This window comes from Rana temporaria, chromosome 7 (assembly GCF_905171775.1).
Source record: "Rana temporaria chromosome 7, aRanTem1.1, whole genome shotgun sequence".
In the NCBI taxonomy this organism is placed as follows: domain Eukaryota; kingdom Metazoa; phylum Chordata; class Amphibia; order Anura; family Ranidae; genus Rana; species Rana temporaria.
Genome location: NC_053495.1, coordinates 50337752 through 50360559, shown reverse-complemented (window position 1 = coordinate 50360559; position 22808 = coordinate 50337752). Strand labels below are relative to the sequence as shown.

Genomic DNA, 22808 nt, shown 5'->3' with positions numbered 1-22808 from the left:
ATCTATGGTGGGCAGCGCTTCTCCCGTGCTTCACCGGTGGCTTCCCTTGCTTAGCGGTGGCAGTGACGGCTTTCCCTTCACTAGCTCTCCACAGACATTGCAGTGGCTTCCTTTTCCTCCCTCCTCCTCGGCGGCGAATTGTGACTCTTCTCTTTTCGGCCAATCGGAAAACAGGTCTCAGACCTGCTTCTGATTGGCCGGATTGAGGATCAGTGTTTTAATAGCGAATATTTATTTGCAGTTGTAACACCTGGGTGGGCTCCTGGCGTAATGCTCTGCGCCACGAGTCCACCCTATTTTGAGGCCTATTAGAGCCTCTGGCTCTAAACATGTGATTCAAAAAAACACCCTCGCCACTGTAATTCACGCGCCCAGTGTCCTAAAAGGGGCCGCATGCATGAATAGAGGGTGGTGGTGTCCTGTCAAAATAGCGGCCATGGATAGAGCATGATTATGGTGGCCGTGGATAGAGGGGGATGGTGGATAGAGGGGGTGGCGCTCCGGCACCTCTAATGGGCAGGCCGCCACTGGTTACATATCGCTGCGCACGCCAGAGCGACAGCAATAATTACTAGGTCCATTATTTACAGTTAATTCTAAACTGATGACTTTTAAGGGTTTTTAAATCATCGCCTATAGAAAAATTAGGGTACCGAAGTTTGTAGTCAATGTACAGGCGCACACAAATTTAAGGCTTGACATTTTGGGTATCTATTTAATTGGCACAACAGTGGGGCAGATCCACGAACGAATTACGCCGGCGTATCTATTGATACGCCGCGTAATTTTAAAGTTCCCGCGTCGTATCTTTGTTTTGTATCCACAAAACAAGATATGACTGCATCTGGGATCGATCCGATAGGCGTACGTCTTAGTACGCCGTCGGATCTTAGGTGCATTTTTTCGGCGGCCGCTAGGTGGCGTTTCCGTTGAATTCCGCGTTGAGTATGCAAATTAGCTAGTTGCGACGATCCACGAACGTACGTCCGGCCAGCGCATTTTTTTTCGTCGTTTGTGTTCGGCTTTTTCGGGCGTACAGTTACCCCTGCTATTATGAGGCGTACTCAATGTTAAGTATGGCCGTCGTTCCCGCGTCGCCTTTTGAATTTTTTACGTTGTTTGTGTAAGTCGTTCGCGAATAGGGATTTGCGTAGAATGACGTCACCGTCGTAAACATTGACTATGACTAAGCATTGTTCATCAATGTGAAACGCGTCAGCTCTATTACCCCACTGTTTGCTGTTTTTTTGCTTTTGTAGTGTTTTTTTACTAGAATAAAAGGCACAACTTTTTTACATCTTATTGGAGTGCGGCTGTCCATAATTCCTCTTCTTCTATTTATGTCGTAAACATTGGCTTGTTCTGGTTTAATTTCGAGCATGCGCACTGGGATACCCCCACGGACGGCGCATGCAGCGTTAAAAAAAATAGTCGATTACGTCGGGTCACGCCGTATTTACATAAAACACGCCCCCATCACATCCATTTGAATTCCGCGCCCTTACGCCGCCAAAGATACACTACGGCACAAATTCTTTGAGGATTCCAAAAAAAAAAGTAAGTTACGGCGGCGTAGTGTATCTTAAATACGCTATGCCTGCCTAAAGATAGGCAGATCTTTGTGGATCTGGCCCCTTGTCTTTTATATTTTAATTAAAAAATTGGCTACTATATTGCATTTGTGTGCCCTAAAATGAATTTGTATTTTTTACTGAAAATTTGTGCTTGATAAACTGCTGAGCTAATATCATGTAACATACTAAATTGGAACTACCCCTCCATTTTATTCTCCAGGGTGTCAGAAAATGTATAATGTTTTACGGGGTTTAAGTGATCTTCAGACCTAAAATGATTTTCGAAACATGGGCCAAAAAAAACGCAAAAAAAATTCTCAATTAAAGGGTTAATTCATTTATGTATGTATGTATGTGTGTAATCTTCAAGCGTCAGTTTCTCATTCATCACAGGGACACAGGCACGGCTTTTTCAGTGTCGCCTGTCTGGATCAGGTGTTGTGTGTCCCTCCTGTGTCATATGACGTCAGAGCCAGGCACAGCTGCCATGTCAGTGTACAGAGATCATGACGAGCAGGAGATGATGGAGCCTCTGGCCCTGAGTTTGGTAAAGTTCACTCATTGTGAGAAAGATATTTACAGCAATTTTGTTCCGCAGAACTGTCCTATCTGTGGGGAAAATCCAGTGAGCTCATGGAACGTGGAGCACGCTCCGATCAGCATTCCCTGCCCTTTCAGCAATGCACACAGTGAGACATGCTGCTTTGTACTCAAGCCAACACAAGGCCGGTTTATGGGGTAAGCTAATCATTAATGACACTTTGTCACAGTTGTATACTACACATACGATGGATATTATGTTCCTGCTGTGGCCCATTATTACGGACGGGCTCATTTCTTTTATTTTAAGACATTACACAAGTTAAAGCACAATTAAACCTCTACCAAAATCTTTTTAATTGGGCCCCAGGAGCTTTTAGCCGCAATGCGCTAGCATGTACAACATGTGAGCACTGTATGACAGACTTACCTAGAAAGTGATCCCCTCCAGCACTGCGCTGTCACGGGTGATGCCATCTTCTTCCAGTTTTCCTACCAGGTTCCAACTCTTCACCCGCTTGCTTGGCCAGGCCGCGATGACATCACACGGGAGTCAAATCATCATCTAAGAACTGGCCTGTTAAGGTGACACTAAAATCTGGTATAAAAAAAAGAATTCTGGGCCAGATTCAGGTACATTTACGCTACGCGGCGGCGGCGGCGTAACGTATCCCATTTACGTTACACCGCCGCAGGTTTACAGCGTAAGTGCCTGATTCACAAAGCTCTTACCTGTAAACTTGCGGCGGTGTAACGTAAATCCGCTCGGCGCAAGCCCGCCTAATTCAAATGGGGCGGGCACCATTTAAATTAGGCGCGTTCCCGCGCCGAACGTTCTGCGCATGCTCCGTTAGGAAATTTCCCGACGTGCCTTGCACGAAATTACGGCGCCCCAATGTTTTTTTTGAACGGCGACGTGCGTTACGTCGTTTCGTATTCCCGGACGTCTTACGCAAAAAAAATTAAATTAGACGCGGGAACGACGGCCATACTTTAACATGGCTGTTCTAAAGATAAGCCATGATAAAGCAGGCGGAAGTTTGCTACGGGAAAAACCGACTAGCGACGACTTAAGAGATTGTGACGAACGCGCGTATCTTCGTGGATCGCCGTAAGTAGTCATTTGCATATTCTACGCCGACCGCAATGGAATCGCCACCTAGCGGCCGGCCTAGAATTGCATCCTAAGAACCGACGGTGTAAGTCAATTACACCTGTCGGATCTTAGGGCTATCTATGCGTAACTGATTCTATGAATCAGCCGCATAGTTAGGATGGGCGGATCACAGAGATACGACGGCGTATCAGGAGATATGCCGTCGTATCTCTTTTGTGAATCTGGCCCTCTGTTCTTGTATGTATTCTAAAAGCGGAGTTCCACCCAAAAATGGAACTTCTGCTTTTTGGGTTCCTCCCCCACTTCCGGTGTCACATTTGGCACCTTTCAGGGGGGAGCAGACACCTGTATAATACAGATATTTGCTCCCACTTCCGGCGATAGATCGCCACAGATTCCGCAGTGATCAATGCCATGTCCGGCCCCTCCTCCGTCCCCCCGATGTCTTCTGGGAGACACACATGTCCCAGAAGACAGCAGAAACCAGTAAGATTGCGCAGCCCGAGTCGCGCATGCGCAGTAGGGAACTAGGCTGTGAAGCCACAAGGCGTCACTTCCTGATTCCCTTACTGATGATGCAGGCACCTGCATCCGGGAGCCAAGGGACAGATCGGCTTTGCGTGAGGACATTGCGGGCGCCCTGAACAGGTAAGTGTCCTTATTTGAATAGTCAGCAGCTGCAGTATTTGTAGCTGCTGACTTTTTTTTTGTGGCTGTTATTGCTCTTATGCCCTGTACACACAATCGGAATTTCCGTCGGGATAAACTCCGACGGATTTTTCTGACCGAATTCTGTTCAAGCTGTCTTGCATACACACTGTCACACCAAAATTCCGACCACACGCGGTGACGTACAACACTACGACGAGCCGAGAAAAATTAAGTTCAATGCTTCCGAGCATGCGTCAACTTGATTCTGATCATGCGTGTTTTTTTCTCCATCGGAGTTTCATACAGACGAACAAAATTTCCGATAGAATTTTTTTTCATCGGAAAAAAAGAGAACATGTTCTCTTTCTAAGTCCGTCGTAATTTCCTATAGAAAAACTCAGATGGGGCACACACACGGTTGGAATATCCGATGAAAAAATTCCGTCTGAATTTTTCCATAGAAAATTCCGATCGTGTGTACGAGGCATTAGCCTCCTCCAAAAAAAATGTTATGTTGTAATCCGGCTTAATTTGTTTTCCTTGGTCACACCATATGTAGAAACATAGCCACCCTCTCTTTCTTGCATCTAAAATAAACTAGGGAAACGCCGTCGTATCTCTCAGAGTATCTATGCGACTGATTCATAGAATCAGTTACGCATAGATCCGACAGGTGTAATTGTCTTACACCGTCGGATCTTAGGATGCAGTACCTCGGCCGCCGCTGGGTGGAGTTCGCGTCGTATTCCAGCATCGGGTATGCAAATGAGGTTTTACGGCGATCCACGACGGTTTTTCGCGTTCGTTACGTCGTTGCTAGTCTAGTTTCCCGTCGCAAAGTTAGTCGTCGTTTTATCTGCCCTAACTTTACACAGCCCATGTTAAAGTATGGCCGTCGTTCCCGTGTCGAATTTCCCACAAAAAATTTCTTGCGTAAGACGTCCGGGAATATGAAAGTACGCTACGCACGTCGCCGTTCGAAAAAATTACCTCACTTCGCGCAAAGCACGGCGGGAATTTCAAAACGGAGCATGCGCAGTAGGTCCGGCGCGGGAGCGCGCCTAATTTAAATGGCACACGCCCCTTTGAATTACGTGGGCTTACGCCGGAGGCCGCCGGCGTAAGTTTTCACGCAAGTGCTTGGTGAATCAGGCACTTGCGATGAAAACTTGCAGCGGTGTAACGTATATACGATACGTTACGCCGCCGCGATTCTACGTGAAACTTTTTTCCCTTTATTTTTGCTTGGTGATCTGGCCAGTAACACGCTTCCTGTCCTAAGGGACCTCCACTCTGGATAGAGAAGTAACGGATACACCCCTTGAACAACAGAATTGTCAATCTATGGACAGGGTAGTGATAGATGCACTAGCAGATTTAGATGGACGTGAATAACAAAGTAAAGCTGAACTCCAGCTAACACCTTTTAAGCCAGGGGTGCCCAACCTTTCGAAGGTTGCGGGCCACAATGAACGGAGTGGGCAGATGACATGTCTGTGTCCAGTCTGCATATGTAAAGCAGACACAGACACAGCCCAATCTACTCTATGGGCCCTCTGATCCAATCAGATGGAAGGAGACAGATCTACTTTTTTTTAGCAGATCGGATTGGAGGTAGGCAGGTGTAAACAGACAAAAGTCTGATTGCATCTGCTACTCCATAGAGGTGAATGGTGGGTCCGATTGGGTCGGACCGATCGCGTGAAAGGGGCCTAAGGCTGCTTTTACACTGTTGGTCTGCTGTCTACCCACACCGTGGATGCGGCGCAGTGTACCTGTGGTTTTCCCGACGGTTAGCTGCACTTTGCCATAGATGTCTATTATATCCTGCAGGTGTGGTGCACTTTCTGAAAAGCCGCTTGCTTCCTCTACCACTGGCCTCATTCACAACACTGATGCTCTGGGATAGCAGGTCGGCAACCTGCAATATGGGCTTGTCCAACCAGCCATTCCAGAGCAGGTGGTCGCGGGCCACATCAGAGGGTTCCGCGGGCCACTGGTTGGGCACCCCTGTTTTAAGCAGTTATAGAATTCTTTTTTTTTTCTTTTGGGATAGGGGTTTTACATAAATGGATGGCCACTGTAAGCACCACTGTCAGTGGTAAATGGTTTGTCTCTTTTAAAGGAAGTTGAAAAATAACAGGCTTACTGGCCAGATCACCAGGTGAAAATAACGGTAAAAAAAGACAAAAAAAAGAAAACGAATGCAGCCACCACATCTAAGAATAGAAAAGCTGCAATTAAATACATTTTTGTTTTGGGGGTTTAATATCAATTTAACCATCCCCTAACCTATCCAAAAACTAAAAAAAAATAAAAAATAGTTTGGTCTTTTCACACTATATCATTATTTCAGGTTTAATACATTTACCGTATTTTCCGGCGTATAAGACGACTTTTTGTATGCAAAAAAATGCATCCAAAGTCGGGGGTCGTCTTATACGCCGGTGACAGTCTCCATCTGCTGCGAGCATCCATGATTTAAAAGCCGCTCCTTCTCCTCAGAGTGTCCTGTGATAGGCGGAACACAAATCTTCCCAGCAGCGCCTCTGTTCTGTGTTCCTCCTATCACATATGCCTTCTCATCCTCGGACGTGAGGACGTCCGTGATAGGCAGAACACAGAACAGAGGCGCTGCTGGGAAAATTTGTGTTCCGCCTATCACAGGACAGTCTGAGGAGAATCTTTCAAATAATGGACGCTCGCAGCAGACGGAGACTGTCACCGGCCTGAAAGTCAGAATCAGCAAAACGTGAGTGATGGCACTGTGGCACAGTGGGGGAAAGTGATGGCACAGTGGGGGCAAGTGATGGCACAGTGGAGGCAAATGATGGCACAGTGGGGACAAGTGATGGCACAGTGGAGGCAAGTGATGGCACAGTGGAGGCAAGTGATGGCACAGTGGAGGCAAGTGATGGCACAGTGGGGGCAAGTGATGGCACAGTGGGGGCAAGTGATGGCACAGTGGGGGAATGGGGGAAAGTGATGGCGCAGTGGGGGCATGTAATGTAATGGCAAAGTGAGATTTGAAAAAAGCCTGTTTCTGTCAGCGGTTGTTCTGGCTACCCCTCAGCTTCCAGAAAGACTAGTAGGAAGGGGGTGGTCTTATATGGCGAGTATATCCCAAAACCCAAATTTTTCCTGGAAAATTAGGGGGTCGTCTTATACGCCGGCAAATACGGTAACCTCTTAGTAAGGAAGCTCCAGTGTTTAAAATGTTAATTATATAATAAATAAATAGTCTCCTGCATGTTGTAAATTGTGTTTTTAAAAGCATTTGACCTTTTTGGCTGGTCACACAAAATATAGTTAAATGTTCCGCCGTCCATGAAACGCACACCGAGCTACAGCGAACCCAGAAGAGCCCTTTGCTACCATTTATATATTATTTAAATATATTGGATGGTATGAATTTGTAGTACTGAAAGCGTTGTAATATTGGAAAATTAAATACCCTGCCAAGTCTGGCACACATATGCTGAGAAACAGCCCCACACTATGATGTTCCCACCTCCAAACTTCACTGTTGGTATAGTGTTTTTGGGGTGATGTGCAGTGCCATTTGACCGACAAACACGGTGCGTATTATGGCATACAAACTGTGTTTGCTTTGTTATGGTAATGTAGCGGTACCCCCGTAAGGGCTGCTGAAAGTTGTGGCCCACCTGTCACCATGCCAAGCCTGGCATTCACTTCCCAGTCACTTTTGAGACAATGAACAGTCCATGTGATTGTTTTTGTATTTTTATTGAGGGATTTGAACTTGGATAGCGATAGGAATATATGGGATGCCCAGTAGAACAAACAATTGGTTGATTGTATATGAATCGGTTGGGACAACTATACACACTTAGGTACTTCAGTCTCCTCCAGCAAATCTCTTGATGGAAGACTGTTACTCTCACTCTCTCTCTCTCCTGCACAACACTTTACTCCAGGCACAGCTAGCACATGGTTAGGCCCAACTCTGACTCAGTCAGGCCTCAGCAAATGCCTTTTGCAAGCAGGGACCGCGGGTCACTTTAATGTTTCCTCTCAGTCCTCTCTGGCATGCCTCTCCAGTCCTCCCAACTGCCCATGTCACTCACCAGGCCTCCCGGCTGCAAACCCTTGGTTCCCTCCTCAAGACTTGCCTGGCAGTACTAGCTCCTGCTGTCCCCTTTGACTCCTCTCTGTGCCTCCTGTTCAATCATGACTTCTTTAAGGGATCCATCCTGCACCCAAGTCCCAGGCCCAAGGTTAACCCCCCCCCAGACTGGGGAGCTCCATCCAAGGCCCCAACAGCCTAGCACTCCATATTCAGTTTTTCCACCCGACAACTCCTCCCTAGCTGGGCTGACCCTGGTTATTTCAAGGATGCCTGCTCCTAGTTGGGGATTGGTCAGGGCACCCTGAGACACATCAGACTGCTCCTCCCCACTTCCCCTCCTCTTCTTCAAGAATCCTCTAGAAGCAAGAGGAAGGTGAGAGTTGAGTGATGCTGTCTGTGAGTCACAGCTGCTGCTCTGAGCCACTCCCAGCCCACACAGATCAAAATAAACAGGCCTATCTTCCAGCTTGGTCTATTTAAATTTACCTGTTCTCACAAAAATCTTAACTCTAGTATCTACCTAAGTAGAGGGTGCTAAATATATATATATATATATATATATATATATATATATATATATATATATATATATATATATATATATATATATATATATGTGTGTTAAATAAAGCAACACAATTTTTTTCAGGCCCTAGGCTACATTCACATCTTTGCATTGTATAATGACTTTAAAAGCATTTCAGAAGTGTGATTGTAGCCTTAAGGCTCGAAAGAAATTTGTACTTATCATTCATAACACTTTTCAGCTGCTGCCAGATCCTCCAAGGTTCTTGTGTAAGTTTCACGTTTAATAACAAGTCTCTACAATAAAATATCATATCTATTTCTGCATTAGCCATCACGTAAATCTGATAAATGACCAGAAAACATTTGTTGTTTTTTTGCAGAGAATATGATGGCTGCTCAGACCTCCATGTTGGGATTACCAGTTCTAAAGGTAAAGCCATTTATTCCTTTATTCCCATGTATTTAAATCACCTCATGTAAGCTGTATTGTTTATATAACTGTATATATACAGTATGTAGCACCCTCCTAGAATAGGTTGCTAGAGAGTGTAGCGCTACCCCCGGAGGAGCCGCTGGTTAGATTTGGGATCGACGTATTTAAGTTACCTCCGTGATGTGTCTAGGGGTAATGATGGTGAGGAGAGCAGTAACGGAATGTCCAGACTGTTGGTTGACATTTTCAATGCTTTATTTCTGGTCCAACATGACCAACAGTCAACTTGAGGTAGATAGTATAGATTGGTGAAAAGAGAATAAACTTCAGAGATTCAGGCTGTGGATAGAAGAAGCAGTCCTGCCTCCAATAATTTCACTTGTCACGTCACCACTCCAGCCGGAGTGGGTAAAGTGCCCCTGGACAGACCCCTCTCACAGGCCTGGCAGCCAGAGCGTCACTTAGAGCTTTCTGGGGAGGATCGGGTCTCTGCCACAGACCCGGCTTTATTGGATTTTCTGGATTGGTAAGGGACCCCTGCCACAGGCCAAATGTATCAAGAGTGCGAATAGTAGAGCGAATCCTCCCCGTTAATGATCAGCCTGAATCTCCCTTAGGTAGACTTCGTGTCCTTGAGTCACCGACTGGCAGTTTGCAGCATACAACCTGTCAGTGTCCGGCCACTCAGATGCCTGATGGTTCGTCTAAACCCTGTTGGATCACCTGCCTCCGGGTTCACCTTAGACCAACTCCCCATCGAACAGCACAACTCTCTTGGGATCTTCTTGGTGAGGGATGGGGAACCCAGTCAATCACTGGGGCCCAGAGTCAGGAACTCCGCGTAGCACGTGCGCCCCGGCCTGGTAGGCCTTATCGCCGGGGCCCGTGATGTGCGCACACCCTAAAGGTGGGTGCCGCACCTAGAATCAGGAACCTGCGAAGAACCCCGAGCAATGGCCTCCGCCACAGAAATACCCCTACCCGGCATGCTCCGCGAGGGAAAACTCCTCTAATTGGCTGCTGGGAAGAAGCGGCTCCGCCTGGACCCCTTTGGCGCCACCTGTCATCCAGAGATGAAACGGCATCTCTGGAGCCAGAATGACCCACAGGACAGTTCAGGGCAGGCGACAGCCAAATTTAAATAAATCAACATGGATGAGAGCAAGTAAGTCTCTTATCCCACTAAATTTAACAATAGCACCTGTACTGATAAGTACACAGGCGCTACAAGAGGTTTAGGTAAACTTAGTAGTTTTTGCCTCCTTTTTAAAATATTGGAGCAGTGTGGTATTATTTATGGCTGCTCTGGGTCTCACTGGCTGTAGGCTGAACTACTTCTCCCTGACTTCTTGTGGATTCTAAAAGATAGTTCGCTATGTAATCTCGGCCATTCCCTGGGGGGGGGAGAGTTCCCAGTAAATAGCTGAGGAGGGCATAGAACGTTTGGGGCCTGGAGCAGCAGGTTTTTGTCCAGAAGGAGAATTTGCCAGCTTGAAGGGCTTCTGTCCCCCTGGGCATGATAGGTGAAGTTGCAGGACTGGCTGCTGTTTTAACCCCTTGAGCGTCTGCCTCAGTGTCGCTGAAATGGAGTCTGTCCTTACTTGGAGCCCGAGGATTGCTTTTGTTTCTAGTCTTTTCAAAGAGGGAGATTGCCCTGAAGAGAGTAGACAGGACATATAGCAGCAGTCTCTGGTTACTTTGTGCACTTAATTAAGAGTATCCCAAAGATTCCCTGCACCCCAATGAAGTTCAGCCAGTATTAAAGAATAAAAAGACACCCCTTGCCTGGTCATTGAGCAGTGGGACTGTCCAAGTGGACAGGTGCCTGGCTTAGGGTGACCACATTTCCAAACTACCATTCAGGGACACCCTCCCTTCCCAAAAATTAGCTTGTGTAAAGAATCACAGCACAGTGATTGGACACAAGGGGCGGGATTTATGATTTCTCCAATCACAAGCAGGGGGCAGGATTGTGCTCCCCCAGGCATTCCCGGCCCAGACAAGTACTGTCAGTGAGTAAAGCGGTGATGTGGCGGCCTTTTTTGGGGGCATCAGATTGGCCCAAGGGGTGGCTGTGTCAGTTTCATTCTGGGATACTGTATTGTCCTGAAATGATTGTGCCTGGGACAGACCTGCAAAATGCGTGACTGTCCTGGGCAATCCGAGACACGTGGTCACCCTAGCCTGGCTGCCAGTACACCCGAACGAGAAGAGAACCTGGGGTAAGTCAGGGGTCTGCTGTATACAGCAGATAAAATAAGTATTGAACTTGTAAGCATTTTTCTAGGTAAATGTATTTCTAAAGGTGCTACTGACTTGACATTTTCACCACCTGTTGGTAACTACTCACGCAATCCATACATACAAAGAAACCAAAACAAATACATTCAGAAATAACTCAATTGAGTTATGTGTAATAAAATGGAATGACACAGGGAAAAGGTATTGAACACGCTAACTGAAATGTATTTAATACTTCATATAAAATCTATTGTTGGTAATGATAGCTTCAAGAAACCTCCTGTATGGAGAAACTAGTTGCATGCATTGCTCAGGTGTGATTTTGGCCCAACGTTCTTCAAATCATGAAGGTTCCGTGGGCCTCTTCTATGAACTCTGATCTTTAGTTCTTTCCATAAATTTTCCATTGGATTCCAGCAGCCTTATTTTTTTTCTGTGAAACCAATTGAGAGTTTCCTTGGCTTTGTGTTCGGATCATTGTCTTGCTAAAAATGCCCACCCTCGTTTCATCTTCATCATTCTGGTAGATGGCAGCAGATTTTTATCCAGAATTGGTACATTTTGCCATTTATTCTTCCTTCAATAACATGAAGTTTGCCAGTACCCTATGCTGAGAAACAGCCCCACACTATGATGTTCCCACCTCCAAACATTAATGTTGGTATAGTGTTTTTGGGGTGATGTGCAGTGCCATTTGACCTACAAACATGGTGTGTATTATGGCATCCAACAAGTTAAATTTTGGACTCATCTGACCACACTATATTCGCCCAGTATTTCACAGGCTTGTCTAAATGTTTGACAGCAAACGAGCATCAACATGCTTTTTCTTTAGTAACGGAGCCTTGCATAGTGAGCATGCATATAGGCTATTGCAGTTAAGTGCATTACTTATTGTTTTTTCTTTGAAACAATTGTACCTGCTAATTCCAAGTCTTTCAGAAGTTCTTCACAAGTGTTCCTTGGCTCTTGGACAACTTTTCTGATAATTCTTTTCACTCTTCTCTCATGCCGCGTACACACGATCATGTTTCTGCATGAAAAAAACGTTGTTTTTCAAAAATGTAATTTAAAATGATCGTGTATGGGCTACACATCATTTTTCAGGTTCTGAAAAACGACAAAAAAAAAAAAATTCGAACATGCTGCATTTTTTAACGTCGTTTTAAACTATGTCGTATTTCGGGTTGTAAAAAATGATCGTGTGTGGGCTAAAACGACGTAAAAAAGCCGTGCATGCTCAGAAGCAAGTTATGAGACAGGAGCGTCTGGTAAAACTACTGCTCATAATGGAGTAAGCACATTCATCACGCTGTAACAGACAGAAAAGCGTGAATCGTCTTTTACTAACACTGAATCAGCTAAAGCAGCCCAAAGGCGAATGGAACTTCCACTTTATAGTGCCGTTGTACGTGTTGTACGTTACCGCGCTTTGCTAGATCATTTTTTAAAAACGATGGTGGGTGCGCAACGTCGTTTTTAATGATGAAGTTGGGAATCATTTTTCAGCATGAAAAAAAACGTAGTTTTTCAGCATGTCCAAAAAACTATGTTTTTTTTCATGCTGAAAAATGATCGTGTGTATGCGTCATTAGAAATCTTGCAAGGAACACCTGGTTGTGGCAGGTTTATGGTGAAATTATGTTCTTTCCACTTCCGGATTATGGCCCCAACAGTGCTCACTGAAACATTCAGAAGTTTAGAAATCCCTCTGTAACCAATGCCATCAGTATGTTTTGCAACAATAAGGTTGCGAATATCTTGAGAGGTTTTTGCTTTCACCCATAATTTAATTTCTGAACTTATTTGTTTTGGTTTCTTTGTATGTATGGATTGCATGGGTTCTTACCAACGTGTGGTGAAAAATGTATGTCAATAGGACCTTTAGAAATATATTTACCTAGAAAAATGGTGATGTGTTCAATACTTAATTTACCCACTGTGTGTGTGTATATATATATGTAGCGCAGACCCTTAATTTTCCCCAGGTTCTCTTTCCTTTCGGGTGTACTGGCAGCCAGGCACATGACCACTCAGACAGTGTGGCCCAGATTCACATATAATTACGTTGCTCCTGGGCAGCGTAACATATGTGATTTACGTTACACCGCCGCAGGTTTACATGGTTAGTGCCTGATTCTCAGAACACTTACCTGTAAACTTGTGGCGGTGTATCGTAAAAGCGCTTGGAGCAAGCCCGCCCAATTCAAATGGGGCGGGCACCATTTAAATTAGGCGCGTTCCCGCGCCGAGCGTACTGCGCATGCTCCGTCGGGTAAATTACCCGACGTGCATTGCGCTAAATGACGTCGCACCGAAGGTCATTTGCTTAGACGTTAACGTAAATGGCGTCCAGCGCCATTCACTGACGTCTTACGCAAACGACGTAGATTTTTTAAATTTCGACGTGGGAACGACGGCCATACTTAACATTGGCTGTGCCTTCATAGACCCAGGGGAAACTTTACGCGTCGCAAAGGCTACGGAAACGACGTAAATTCTCTGCGTCGAGCGCGCGTACGTTCGGGAATCGTCGTAATTTGCTAATTTACATAAGCGACGGGGAAAACGACGTCGGCGACACCTAGCGGTGGGAAAAAAATTTGCATTCAAGATCTGACAGCGTAAGAGCCTTACGCCTGTCAGATCTAATGGGTATCTATGCGTAACTGATTCTAAGAATCAGTCGCATAGATACCCGGGGCCAGATTAGGACTTACAACGGCGCAAATGGTTTTGCGCCATCGTAACGCCTTTGAGAATCTGGGCCTGTGTGTGTGATTATTATGTTATGGTAGAAGCCCTGATGCAGCACTGAGAGGAAGTATCTAAAATTGTAAATTAGACTTTCTATTGCTAATAAACTTTCCAAAATTGGCTTTGGAAGAGCAGTAAATCTTAGGTTTTATATAGTTGTTGGCATAATAAATACTGTGACACAAAACTAAAACCTCCCTTTTACAGTGCATGGTACACACTTCCACATTAATCTGAATATATCAAATGATCTTTAGTTAGAGTGACAGAAGATGATGTGATATTCATACAGCTCACTTCAATGCAAAAAAAATATTTTCAGAATGCACCTTTTTATATTTAAAAGTTGAAGTGTGGTACCCCAATTTTAGATAAGAAATAGAACTAGAATAATAGTTAATAGTTCCAAAATAACAAATGTAGCTGATGGCAGCAAATTCAATAGCTAGTTAAAGTGCAAATCCTATTTTGCTTTCAAGGCAAGCCTAAATGTTATATATACTGTAAAAATCCAGAGGAGGTCCAAATGTCAAGACTACTTGTTAGGATTTCCTCTGCAATTAGACATTGAATATCTCTGCAGTGAACTGCTAAGTAAAGGGGAGAAATACAGTTCATACAACACAACTTTATCATGCATCTTATGGTTGTTTCCCCAGGAACTGTTCATCATTACAATGAATCAGGAATCCACAAAGACAGCACAGGCTGGGAACAATGTGTGAGTGTACCACTAGTCCCACCAGATCAGTACGCTCTGATCCACCAATGGGATTCTTATCTGGAAGAGATCTCATCTGCTGACAAATGGCTTTTTTACCGGTACGTCTGCCAAACACACATATCTTTTCTCTTCTAATGCAATATTTCACTTTTTCAGCCTATGTAGTATATTTTTCCAGGAATTTCAGCACTAGTAAGACTCACAGGGCTATGTGCATGTTCCTTTTGGAAAATAGTTTTCTACTTTGATGAAGATGAAGTCCTAACTCAAAACAGGGAAACCTGTACTGCCTACTGGCTCAAATTGAAGAGCAAGAATTGACACAGTCTGCTCGCTTCGTTCCCAATGTGAAAAGAGGAAGGGGTGGAGGCCATGCGGCTTCCTTTATTAACAATATGACATCACAAATATATGCATTCACATTGGTCAGTTTCATACAGTTCACTCCCATTTTACACGCCCCCCTGTGACGTCTGTTCTTTGCACACGGCACACATTCCACAGCACATGTAGCCTTGTGTAATACAGGGATCTCAAACCCAAGTTTTCAGGGGCAACATTCTCTTCAAACCCATATAAGCTCATACGGAGAGAGAGAAGGAGGAGGAGGGGTCCTCGTGCAAACAGTTCTCTTGTCACGAGACACAAAGTTCCTTCAGTAAAACAAGGACAAAAGGGGGGGGGGGGTTGGACACATCTGTTCTTGATAATAGTCTTTTTGTCCTCACTCCAAGTCTGAGATGTAATTGTAACTTTTAAAACATCATATCTGATATAACTTCTTTAACCACTTCCAGACCTGCGCACGACGATGTACGTCCTATTTTTAAAGATTGATATCTCGGTAACGGCAGCAGCTGCTGCCACAATCGAGGTATCAATCTTTAGTGTGCGCGGTCTGGAATCCGATAATGGCGGTCTCCGCGGCGGATTCACTGCGAGATCGCCGTTATCGGTGGCGGGAGAGGGCCCCCCCCCTCCCGCCGCTCTCCCGCGCCCTCCGCCGCTTACCGGAGCCGTCGGTAGCAGCGGAGGCGATCGGGTGCTGTCGGCTGGTGAGCGGGGACGAGACTGAAGGAAAAATCTCCTTCGCCCGTCCCCATAGCTCGGCTGGGCGGAAGTGACGTCAAAATGTCAGTCCCGCCCAGCCTCTTAAAGAGACAAATTTTTTTTTTGGTCATTTGAAAAAATGACATTTTTTTTTTTTTTTTTTTTTTGCATTTAAGCCCAAATATGAGATCTGAGGTCTTTTTGACCCCAGATCTCATATTTAAGAGGACCTGTCATGCTTTTTTCTATTACAAGGGATGTTTACATTCCTTGTAATAGGAATAAAAGTGATCAAATTATTATTTTATTTTTTTTTCAGTGTAAAAAATAATAAAATAAATAAAAATAAATAAGAAAACAAAAATTTTTTTTTTTTAAAGCGCCCCGTCCCGACGAGCTCGCGCGCAGAAGCGAACGCATACGCGAGTAGCGCCCGCATATGAAAACGGTGTTCAAATCACACAAGTGAGGTATCGCCGCGATTGTTAGAGCGAGAGCAATAATTATAGCCCTAGAGCTACTCTGTAGCTCAAAAAATGCAATCTCTAGAATTTTTTAAACATCGCCTATCGAGATTTTTAAGGGTAAAAGTTTGACGCCATGCCACGAGCGGGCGCAATTTTTAAGCGTGACATGTTGGGCATCATTTTACTCGGCGTAACATTATCTTTCACAATATATAAAAAAATTGGGCCAAATTTATTGTTGTCTTATTTTTTAATTAAAAAAAGTGAATTTTTTCCAAAAAAAGTGATTTTTTTCCAAAAAAAGTGAATTTTTTCCAAAAAAAGTGAATTTTTTCCAAAAAAAGTGAATTTTTTCCAAAAAAAGTGAATTTTTTCCAAAAAAAGTGCGCTTGTAAGACCGCTGCGCAAATACGGTGTGACAAAAAGTATTGGAATGACCACTATTTTATTCTCTAGGGTGTTAGAAAAAAATATATATAATGTTTGGGGGTTTTAAGTAATTTTCTAGCAGAAAAAACTGTTTTAGTCTTGCAAACACCGAATCTGAAAAACACCTAAGGTCTGGAAGTGGTTAAGGAAAATAAACACTATTGTGATATATATTTTCCACACATGCAAATATAGATGATGAATATGAAATCAATATAAGAATACTAGTAAATTAATTAAAATAATATAAGATGAGAAAACATTTCAGTGGTTCTAATAAAATAATTAGCTTAACACAAAATAGGAATTTTAGTATAATCCATCACAACTTCATACTGAAAAAAGAAAATGCAATGCTTGGAGTTTATTTGAAAAGTTTTCAGATCACGTGGAGGTCATTGTGTAAAAAGTTCACTAAATAAACAGGACACACACTCCCACAGCTCCAGCAAAATACGCTGTATTCTGAGTTGTGTAACTATTTTGTATGTTCATAAGCGTCATCTGGTGGTTAAAATTATTTTTTTTCCTGATTAAGGTACTTAACAAATACTGTTTAATGGCCTTTAAATTGCGCTTACGATCATTTGAGATAGTTCTATAAGGCCCCGTACACACGACCGAGTTTCTCGGCAGAATTCAGCCAGAAACTCGATCGGAGCTGAATTCTGCCGAGAAACCCGGGCGGGTGTACACTTTTGGCCGAGGAAGCCGACGAGGATCTCGGCGAGGAAATAGAGAACATGTTCTCTATTTCCTCGTTGTTCAATGGGAAATTTCGGCTCGCCGAGATCCTCGGCGGCTTCACAAGGAACTCTACGAGCAAAACTATGGGCCATATCCACAAAAGAGATACTCCGGCGTAAGCCGTCGTATCTCTGGTTCTAACTTTGGAACTGATCCTCAGAAGCAGTTTTCCTAAGTTAGGCAGAAGATCCGACATCTGTAAGGGACTTACACTGCCGGATCTTAGGATGCAGTACCGCATCCGCCACTGGGGGCATTTCGAGTCGAAATGCCTCTTCTGGTATGCAAATTAGCACTTAGGGCGATCCTCAAAGCTTTTGTGCTTAGTTTTTTTGCCGTAAGTGTTAGTTTGCCAAGTGTAAAACTAGGGCTGCTTTTACAAAGTGTAAAGTTAGTCACACCTTGTAAAGGCCCATTCAAGCGACGGCATTTGGTATGCATTCCCGAGGGAGAACTCCACGGCAATTTGTAAAATCCAAACCGGCATGGGTTCCCCCCCCAGGAGCATACCAGGCCCTTAGGTCTGGTATGGGTTGTAAGGAGACCCCCCCTCCGCCGAAAAATCGACGTAGGGGGTCCCCCTACAATCCATACCAGACCCGTATCCAAAGCACGCTACCCGGCCGGTCAGGAAGGGAGTGGGGACGAGCGAGCGCCCCCCCCCTCCTGAGCCGTGCCAGGCCGCATGCCCTCAACATGGGGGGGTTGGGTGCTCCGGGCACCCCCCCCGGAGAGTGGAAGAAGACCTCCGGAGAGTGGAAGAAGAAGCCCCCCCTGGTAATAGAGCTAATAAAGAAGACAGGGGGGGGGCATCCGGAGCAGAATAATAAATTATTTTAAAAACCCTTGTGTTGTGTGTTTAATAACTTTTACTTTTTGCCTCCAGGTGAATGGATAGGGGTACGATGTACCCCATATCCATTCACTTAGGGTGGGGGGCCGGTATCTGGGGACCCCCTTATTAAAGGGGACTCCCAGATTCCGATAAGCCCCCGCCCGCAGACCCCGACAACCAACGGCAAGGGTTGTCGGGAAGAGGTCCTGTCCTCATCAACATGGGGACAGGGTGCTCTGGGGTGGGGGGGCCCGCAGTGCGCCCCCCTGCCCCAGAGCACCCAACCCCCCCATGTTGAGGGCATGCGGCCTGGCACGGCTCAGGAGGGGGGGGGGGCGCTCGCTCGTCCCCACTCCCTTCCTGACCGGCCGGGTAGCGTGCTTTGGATACGGGTCTGGTATGGATTGTAGGGGGACCCCCTACGTCGATTTTTCGGCGTGGGGGGGTCTCCTTACAACCCATACCAGACCTAAGGGCCTGGTATGCTCCTGGGGGGGGAACCCATGCCGGTTTTTTCTTTGAAAATTGGCATGGAGTTCTCCCTCAGGAATGCATGCTGAGCGACGTTATCATTTTTTTTAATAATTATTTGTTTTCCCGGCGCGTATATTTTTTTTCACCCGTCGCAACTTTAGTGTCCCGTCGCAATCCACAAAGCCGCCCGGCGTCAATTACGTTCGCGCGCTGCACGTCGGGAAAATTACGTCACACGCATGCGCAGTACGGCCGGCGCGGGAGCGCGCCTCATTTAAATTATAAACGCCCCCTGGAGAGGATGACCGCCTTACGACGGCGGCACTTAAGTTACACGGCCTGAAATTTCTAGGTAAGTGCTTTGTGGATCAGGCACTTAGGTAGAAACTTTAAGTCAGTGTAACTTAACTGCTGAAAGTTAAGTTACGCCGCCTGGCTGAGGATTTGGCCCAATGTGTTTTGCCCGTCGAGTTCCTCGGACGTGTGTACGGGGCCTAACAGTTGTCTCCAATCTGTAGCCTGTAGGGCGGATTTGGCCCTTTGCCTTTAACCAGCCCTTGGAGCATTGTTCCTCCCACTGACACCAATGTTGAGGTACCATTTACTTTCACTGGGGTAGATTCAGGAACAATTTCCGCCGGTGTAGACTGAGATGCGCGGCGTAAATGCCAATTTGCGCCGGCGTATCTCCGCGCCGTATTCAGCAAACAATATTACGCCGTAACGTAGATTTTTTTTTTTCGTTTGGACCTTTCCACGCCGGTGCGGCGTGGGCGCCCATTTACGCTGGTCTGAACTAGCGCGGCCCTGGTTTTTCTATTTTAAATATGCAAATGAGGGAGTTGGTCCGATTCAGCAAATTACGAATTGCCGGCGCAGGCTACTCCCGGTGCGTGTAACTCTGGTTTGCAGCGGAAAGTTACCCTTTATAAAGCAGGGGTAACTTTACACCACACTTGCACAGGTCAGCTGGAGAGCAGCTAAAGCAGCAGCGTTACAGACGACCTGAGCAACAACACTTGCTGGACAACACATAGAGGCGGTCCCCATGTTGGGAGAGGCCCTCAATAATTACAGCCCTCTCCTCTGGGCTGAAATTGGTCATCCGCCCACCTGAGGATTCCTCATCAGCTATAACTGCCCCACCACAATGCAAACGACCTAGCTTAGAAAAAAAAAAGCTTCAGTACATTTGCACCTGCAGGGCGGAAGTCTGGGCTGATTCATGGACTGGGCTTTGGTAGTGGGTCGGCGTAGCTCAGGGATCACGCCGGGGCGCAGTTCTGAGCATGTGCAGATTGGGGCATTTACCCCTGGATGTCACTGAGCATGTGCAGTCTAAGATGCGCCCCGCCGTGACCCCTGCGCCACGCTCCCCGCTTCATTAGCATAGGGAGCCACCCATTTTATTCTACCCCGCCTTACGCCGCCTTACGCCGTGTAAAATCCGCCACGCCGGGGCAAGAGACAGGAAAAAAGTTTCCTGAATCACTAGCATGCCTCTCTGCGCTGCTCCGGCGCAGTGTAAAAAAGATGCACTGCGCCGGACCAAAGATCCGCTGATGTTCCTGAATCTGGCCCACTGACACCAACAGTGGAGCATAGTTTCTTGCACTGACTCCAACGATGGACCTCTATTCCTTGTACTGACACCAGCAGTGGGACACTATTTCTTCCCCTGCCAACTACGATGGGTGAGACACCAAAGATAGAGCTTTGTTCCTTCCACTGACACCAAAGATAGGGCGCGACTTCTCCCACTGACACCAACAATGGGGCCTGTTCCTTCCACTGACACCAACAACAGGACACTATTCCTTCCACTGACACCAATAAAGAGGCCCTCTTCCTCCCACTGACACCATAGATGGGGCACTTTTCCTCTTCATTCTTACCACAGGTGCTATGTAATTTATTTACTCATCTGACCACCAAGCCCAAGGTATTGTTTACCCCCACTGGAGCTGGGGCTTTTTCTACTTTTATTGACCACAATCCGGTGCCCCTAAAGTCAGTAAACTGGCCCATTTTCTCAAAAGTTTGGAGACCCCTGTTCTATAATACAGAATACAACACATTTCATTGGAGCTGTGCGAATGTGTGTCACATTGGTTCAGCCAACTTTTTATACATAGGCCCCCTTGGAATCACTAATAAAAGGTTGTGTTTTTTATGTCCTGAATAATGAATGGTTTAAAAAGTTGTTGTGTTCTCTTATAGATATGACGAACAAAACCACAACTGTTACACTTTTGCTCTGGCATTTATCAACAGCCTGCTGCATCTGCAGGGAAAGAAAACTTTTAGCAAAGATGAATTCACAGAAAGATTTGTTTTACCAAGAACTAGACGAGCCTCAAAATACATCACCCTATGTCATGAGGTGACCCAGAATGCTTATTACATCACTGATCGCTTCAGAAATTCCATCCTCAGATGATTTTTATGGATAAAATGGTATATGAATGACAGAACTATCCTGTTATACAAGCACCGATTCTTTGATTTGTTACATACAGTATGTTCTCTACATTGTATGCACTATGGGGATATAAATATTGGAAAAAATTCCACAACAGGACAGGTTTGTAAGACGAAAAAATAGGCAGACATATCGGTGGGCAAAAATAGATATTTTGGCTAGCAACTGAGACTCTGTTTTGCTGAGCTCCTGCCCTTGTACCCCACAACAGATGGGAACGCTAAACCCAAGTGTGAGACAGAGATAATGGCGGTGAGCCATTTTGTGGTCTTGGTTATACAAGGACTATGCACCGTTTGCCTTTATTTTTGCTGAAGGAAGTTATTTGTGTTTGTGTGTTTTGAGTGACTAATACAAATTATTTATTGTTACAAATGTCTGTCTGGTGATCTCAGGGTCTCCATATTACAGTATTCTTGCCTTTATTTCTGCATTAAAGAGATTGTAAAGGCAGAAGGTTTTTATCTTAATGTATTCTATGCATAAATAAATAAAAAATCCTTCTGTGTGCAGCAGCCCCCCCTCAGCCCCCCTAATACTTACCTGAGCTCCATCTCTATCCAGTGAGGTTTTGTACGAGTGCCTCGGCCATCTGGGACTCTGCCTCCTGATTGGCTGAGACACAGCAGTGCCGCCATTTGCTCCTGCTGCTGTCAATGAAAGTCAGTTAGCCAATGAGGAGAGAGAGGGGATGGGGCCGAACCACGGTTCTGTATCTGAATGTCTTGGCTCAGTTGACCCTATAGCAAGCCTCTGGACAGGAGTGAGGGCCATTAGCGCCAGTGAGGGACCCCAGAAGAGGAGGATCCAGGTTGCTCTGTGCAAAACCACTTCACAGAGCAGGTAAGTATAACATGTTTGTTATTTTTAAAGAAAACTAATTAGACTTTGGTATCACTTTAAGTACCAAGTAATGAGATTTTGGTGATCTCATCATGGATTTTTACAAGATGCTTCTTTTCTATAGCTCCTGGTTTAATTATATAATGGATACACACCGTATCTTTTATCTGGCAGAGATCTCTAAAAAATTATATTGTACAAATTAAGATTCTGAGGTATTGTATGGTACTATATTCACCCTAAACATAAACTCCTCTTGTTAATCCCTGCAATAAAGTGTATGCAAACCCTAACAGTGAATTATATACTCCCTTTTGGTCTGGTTAAATATACAGTTGAAAGTGTTTTATTTCACCTGTTCAATAGGTGCAAAAAAATAGTTGTTGATACTGCCAGAAATCCCTTGAGCTGACGTTGCCAGGGTTGACTGTTATCTGTTAGCAGAGTTTCCAGCTCTCTTTGTAGACTACACAAAGAAAGAGATATACAGTATATTATATACAGTTATGTAAAAAAATCTTTGCCCCCTTTCTGATTTTTTATTTTTTTGCATATTTGTCACACTTAAATGACTCAGATAATCAAAAATATATAATATTATTACACCAAGTAACCCAGAGTAAATACAAAATGCAGTTTTTAAATGATGGTTTCATTTATTAACCACTTAAGACCCGGATCATTATGCAGGGGTAAAGGACCTGGCCAGTTTTTGCGATTCAGCAATGTGTCGCTTTAACTGACAATTGCACGGTCGTGCGATGTGGCTCCCAAACAAAATTGGCGTCCTTTTTTCCCACAAATAGAGCTTTCTTTTGGTGGTATT

General features: G+C 45.1%; 1 protein-coding gene across 1 annotated transcript; it reads left to right on the top strand.

The window, feature by feature from the left end:
* Positions 1-2008: 2008 nt before the first annotated feature.
* MKRN2OS (MKRN2 opposite strand) lies at positions 2009-21514 on the top strand. The gene is made up of 4 exons (XM_040359338.1): positions 2009-2312; positions 8881-8930; positions 14591-14753; positions 20878-21514. The coding sequence occupies exons 1-4, from the start codon at positions 2035-2037 to the stop codon at positions 21095-21097; spliced, it is 711 nt and encodes a 236-aa protein (XP_040215272.1). The 5' UTR covers positions 2009-2034; the 3' UTR covers positions 21098-21514.
* The last annotated feature ends 1294 nt before the right edge of the window (positions 21515-22808 follow it).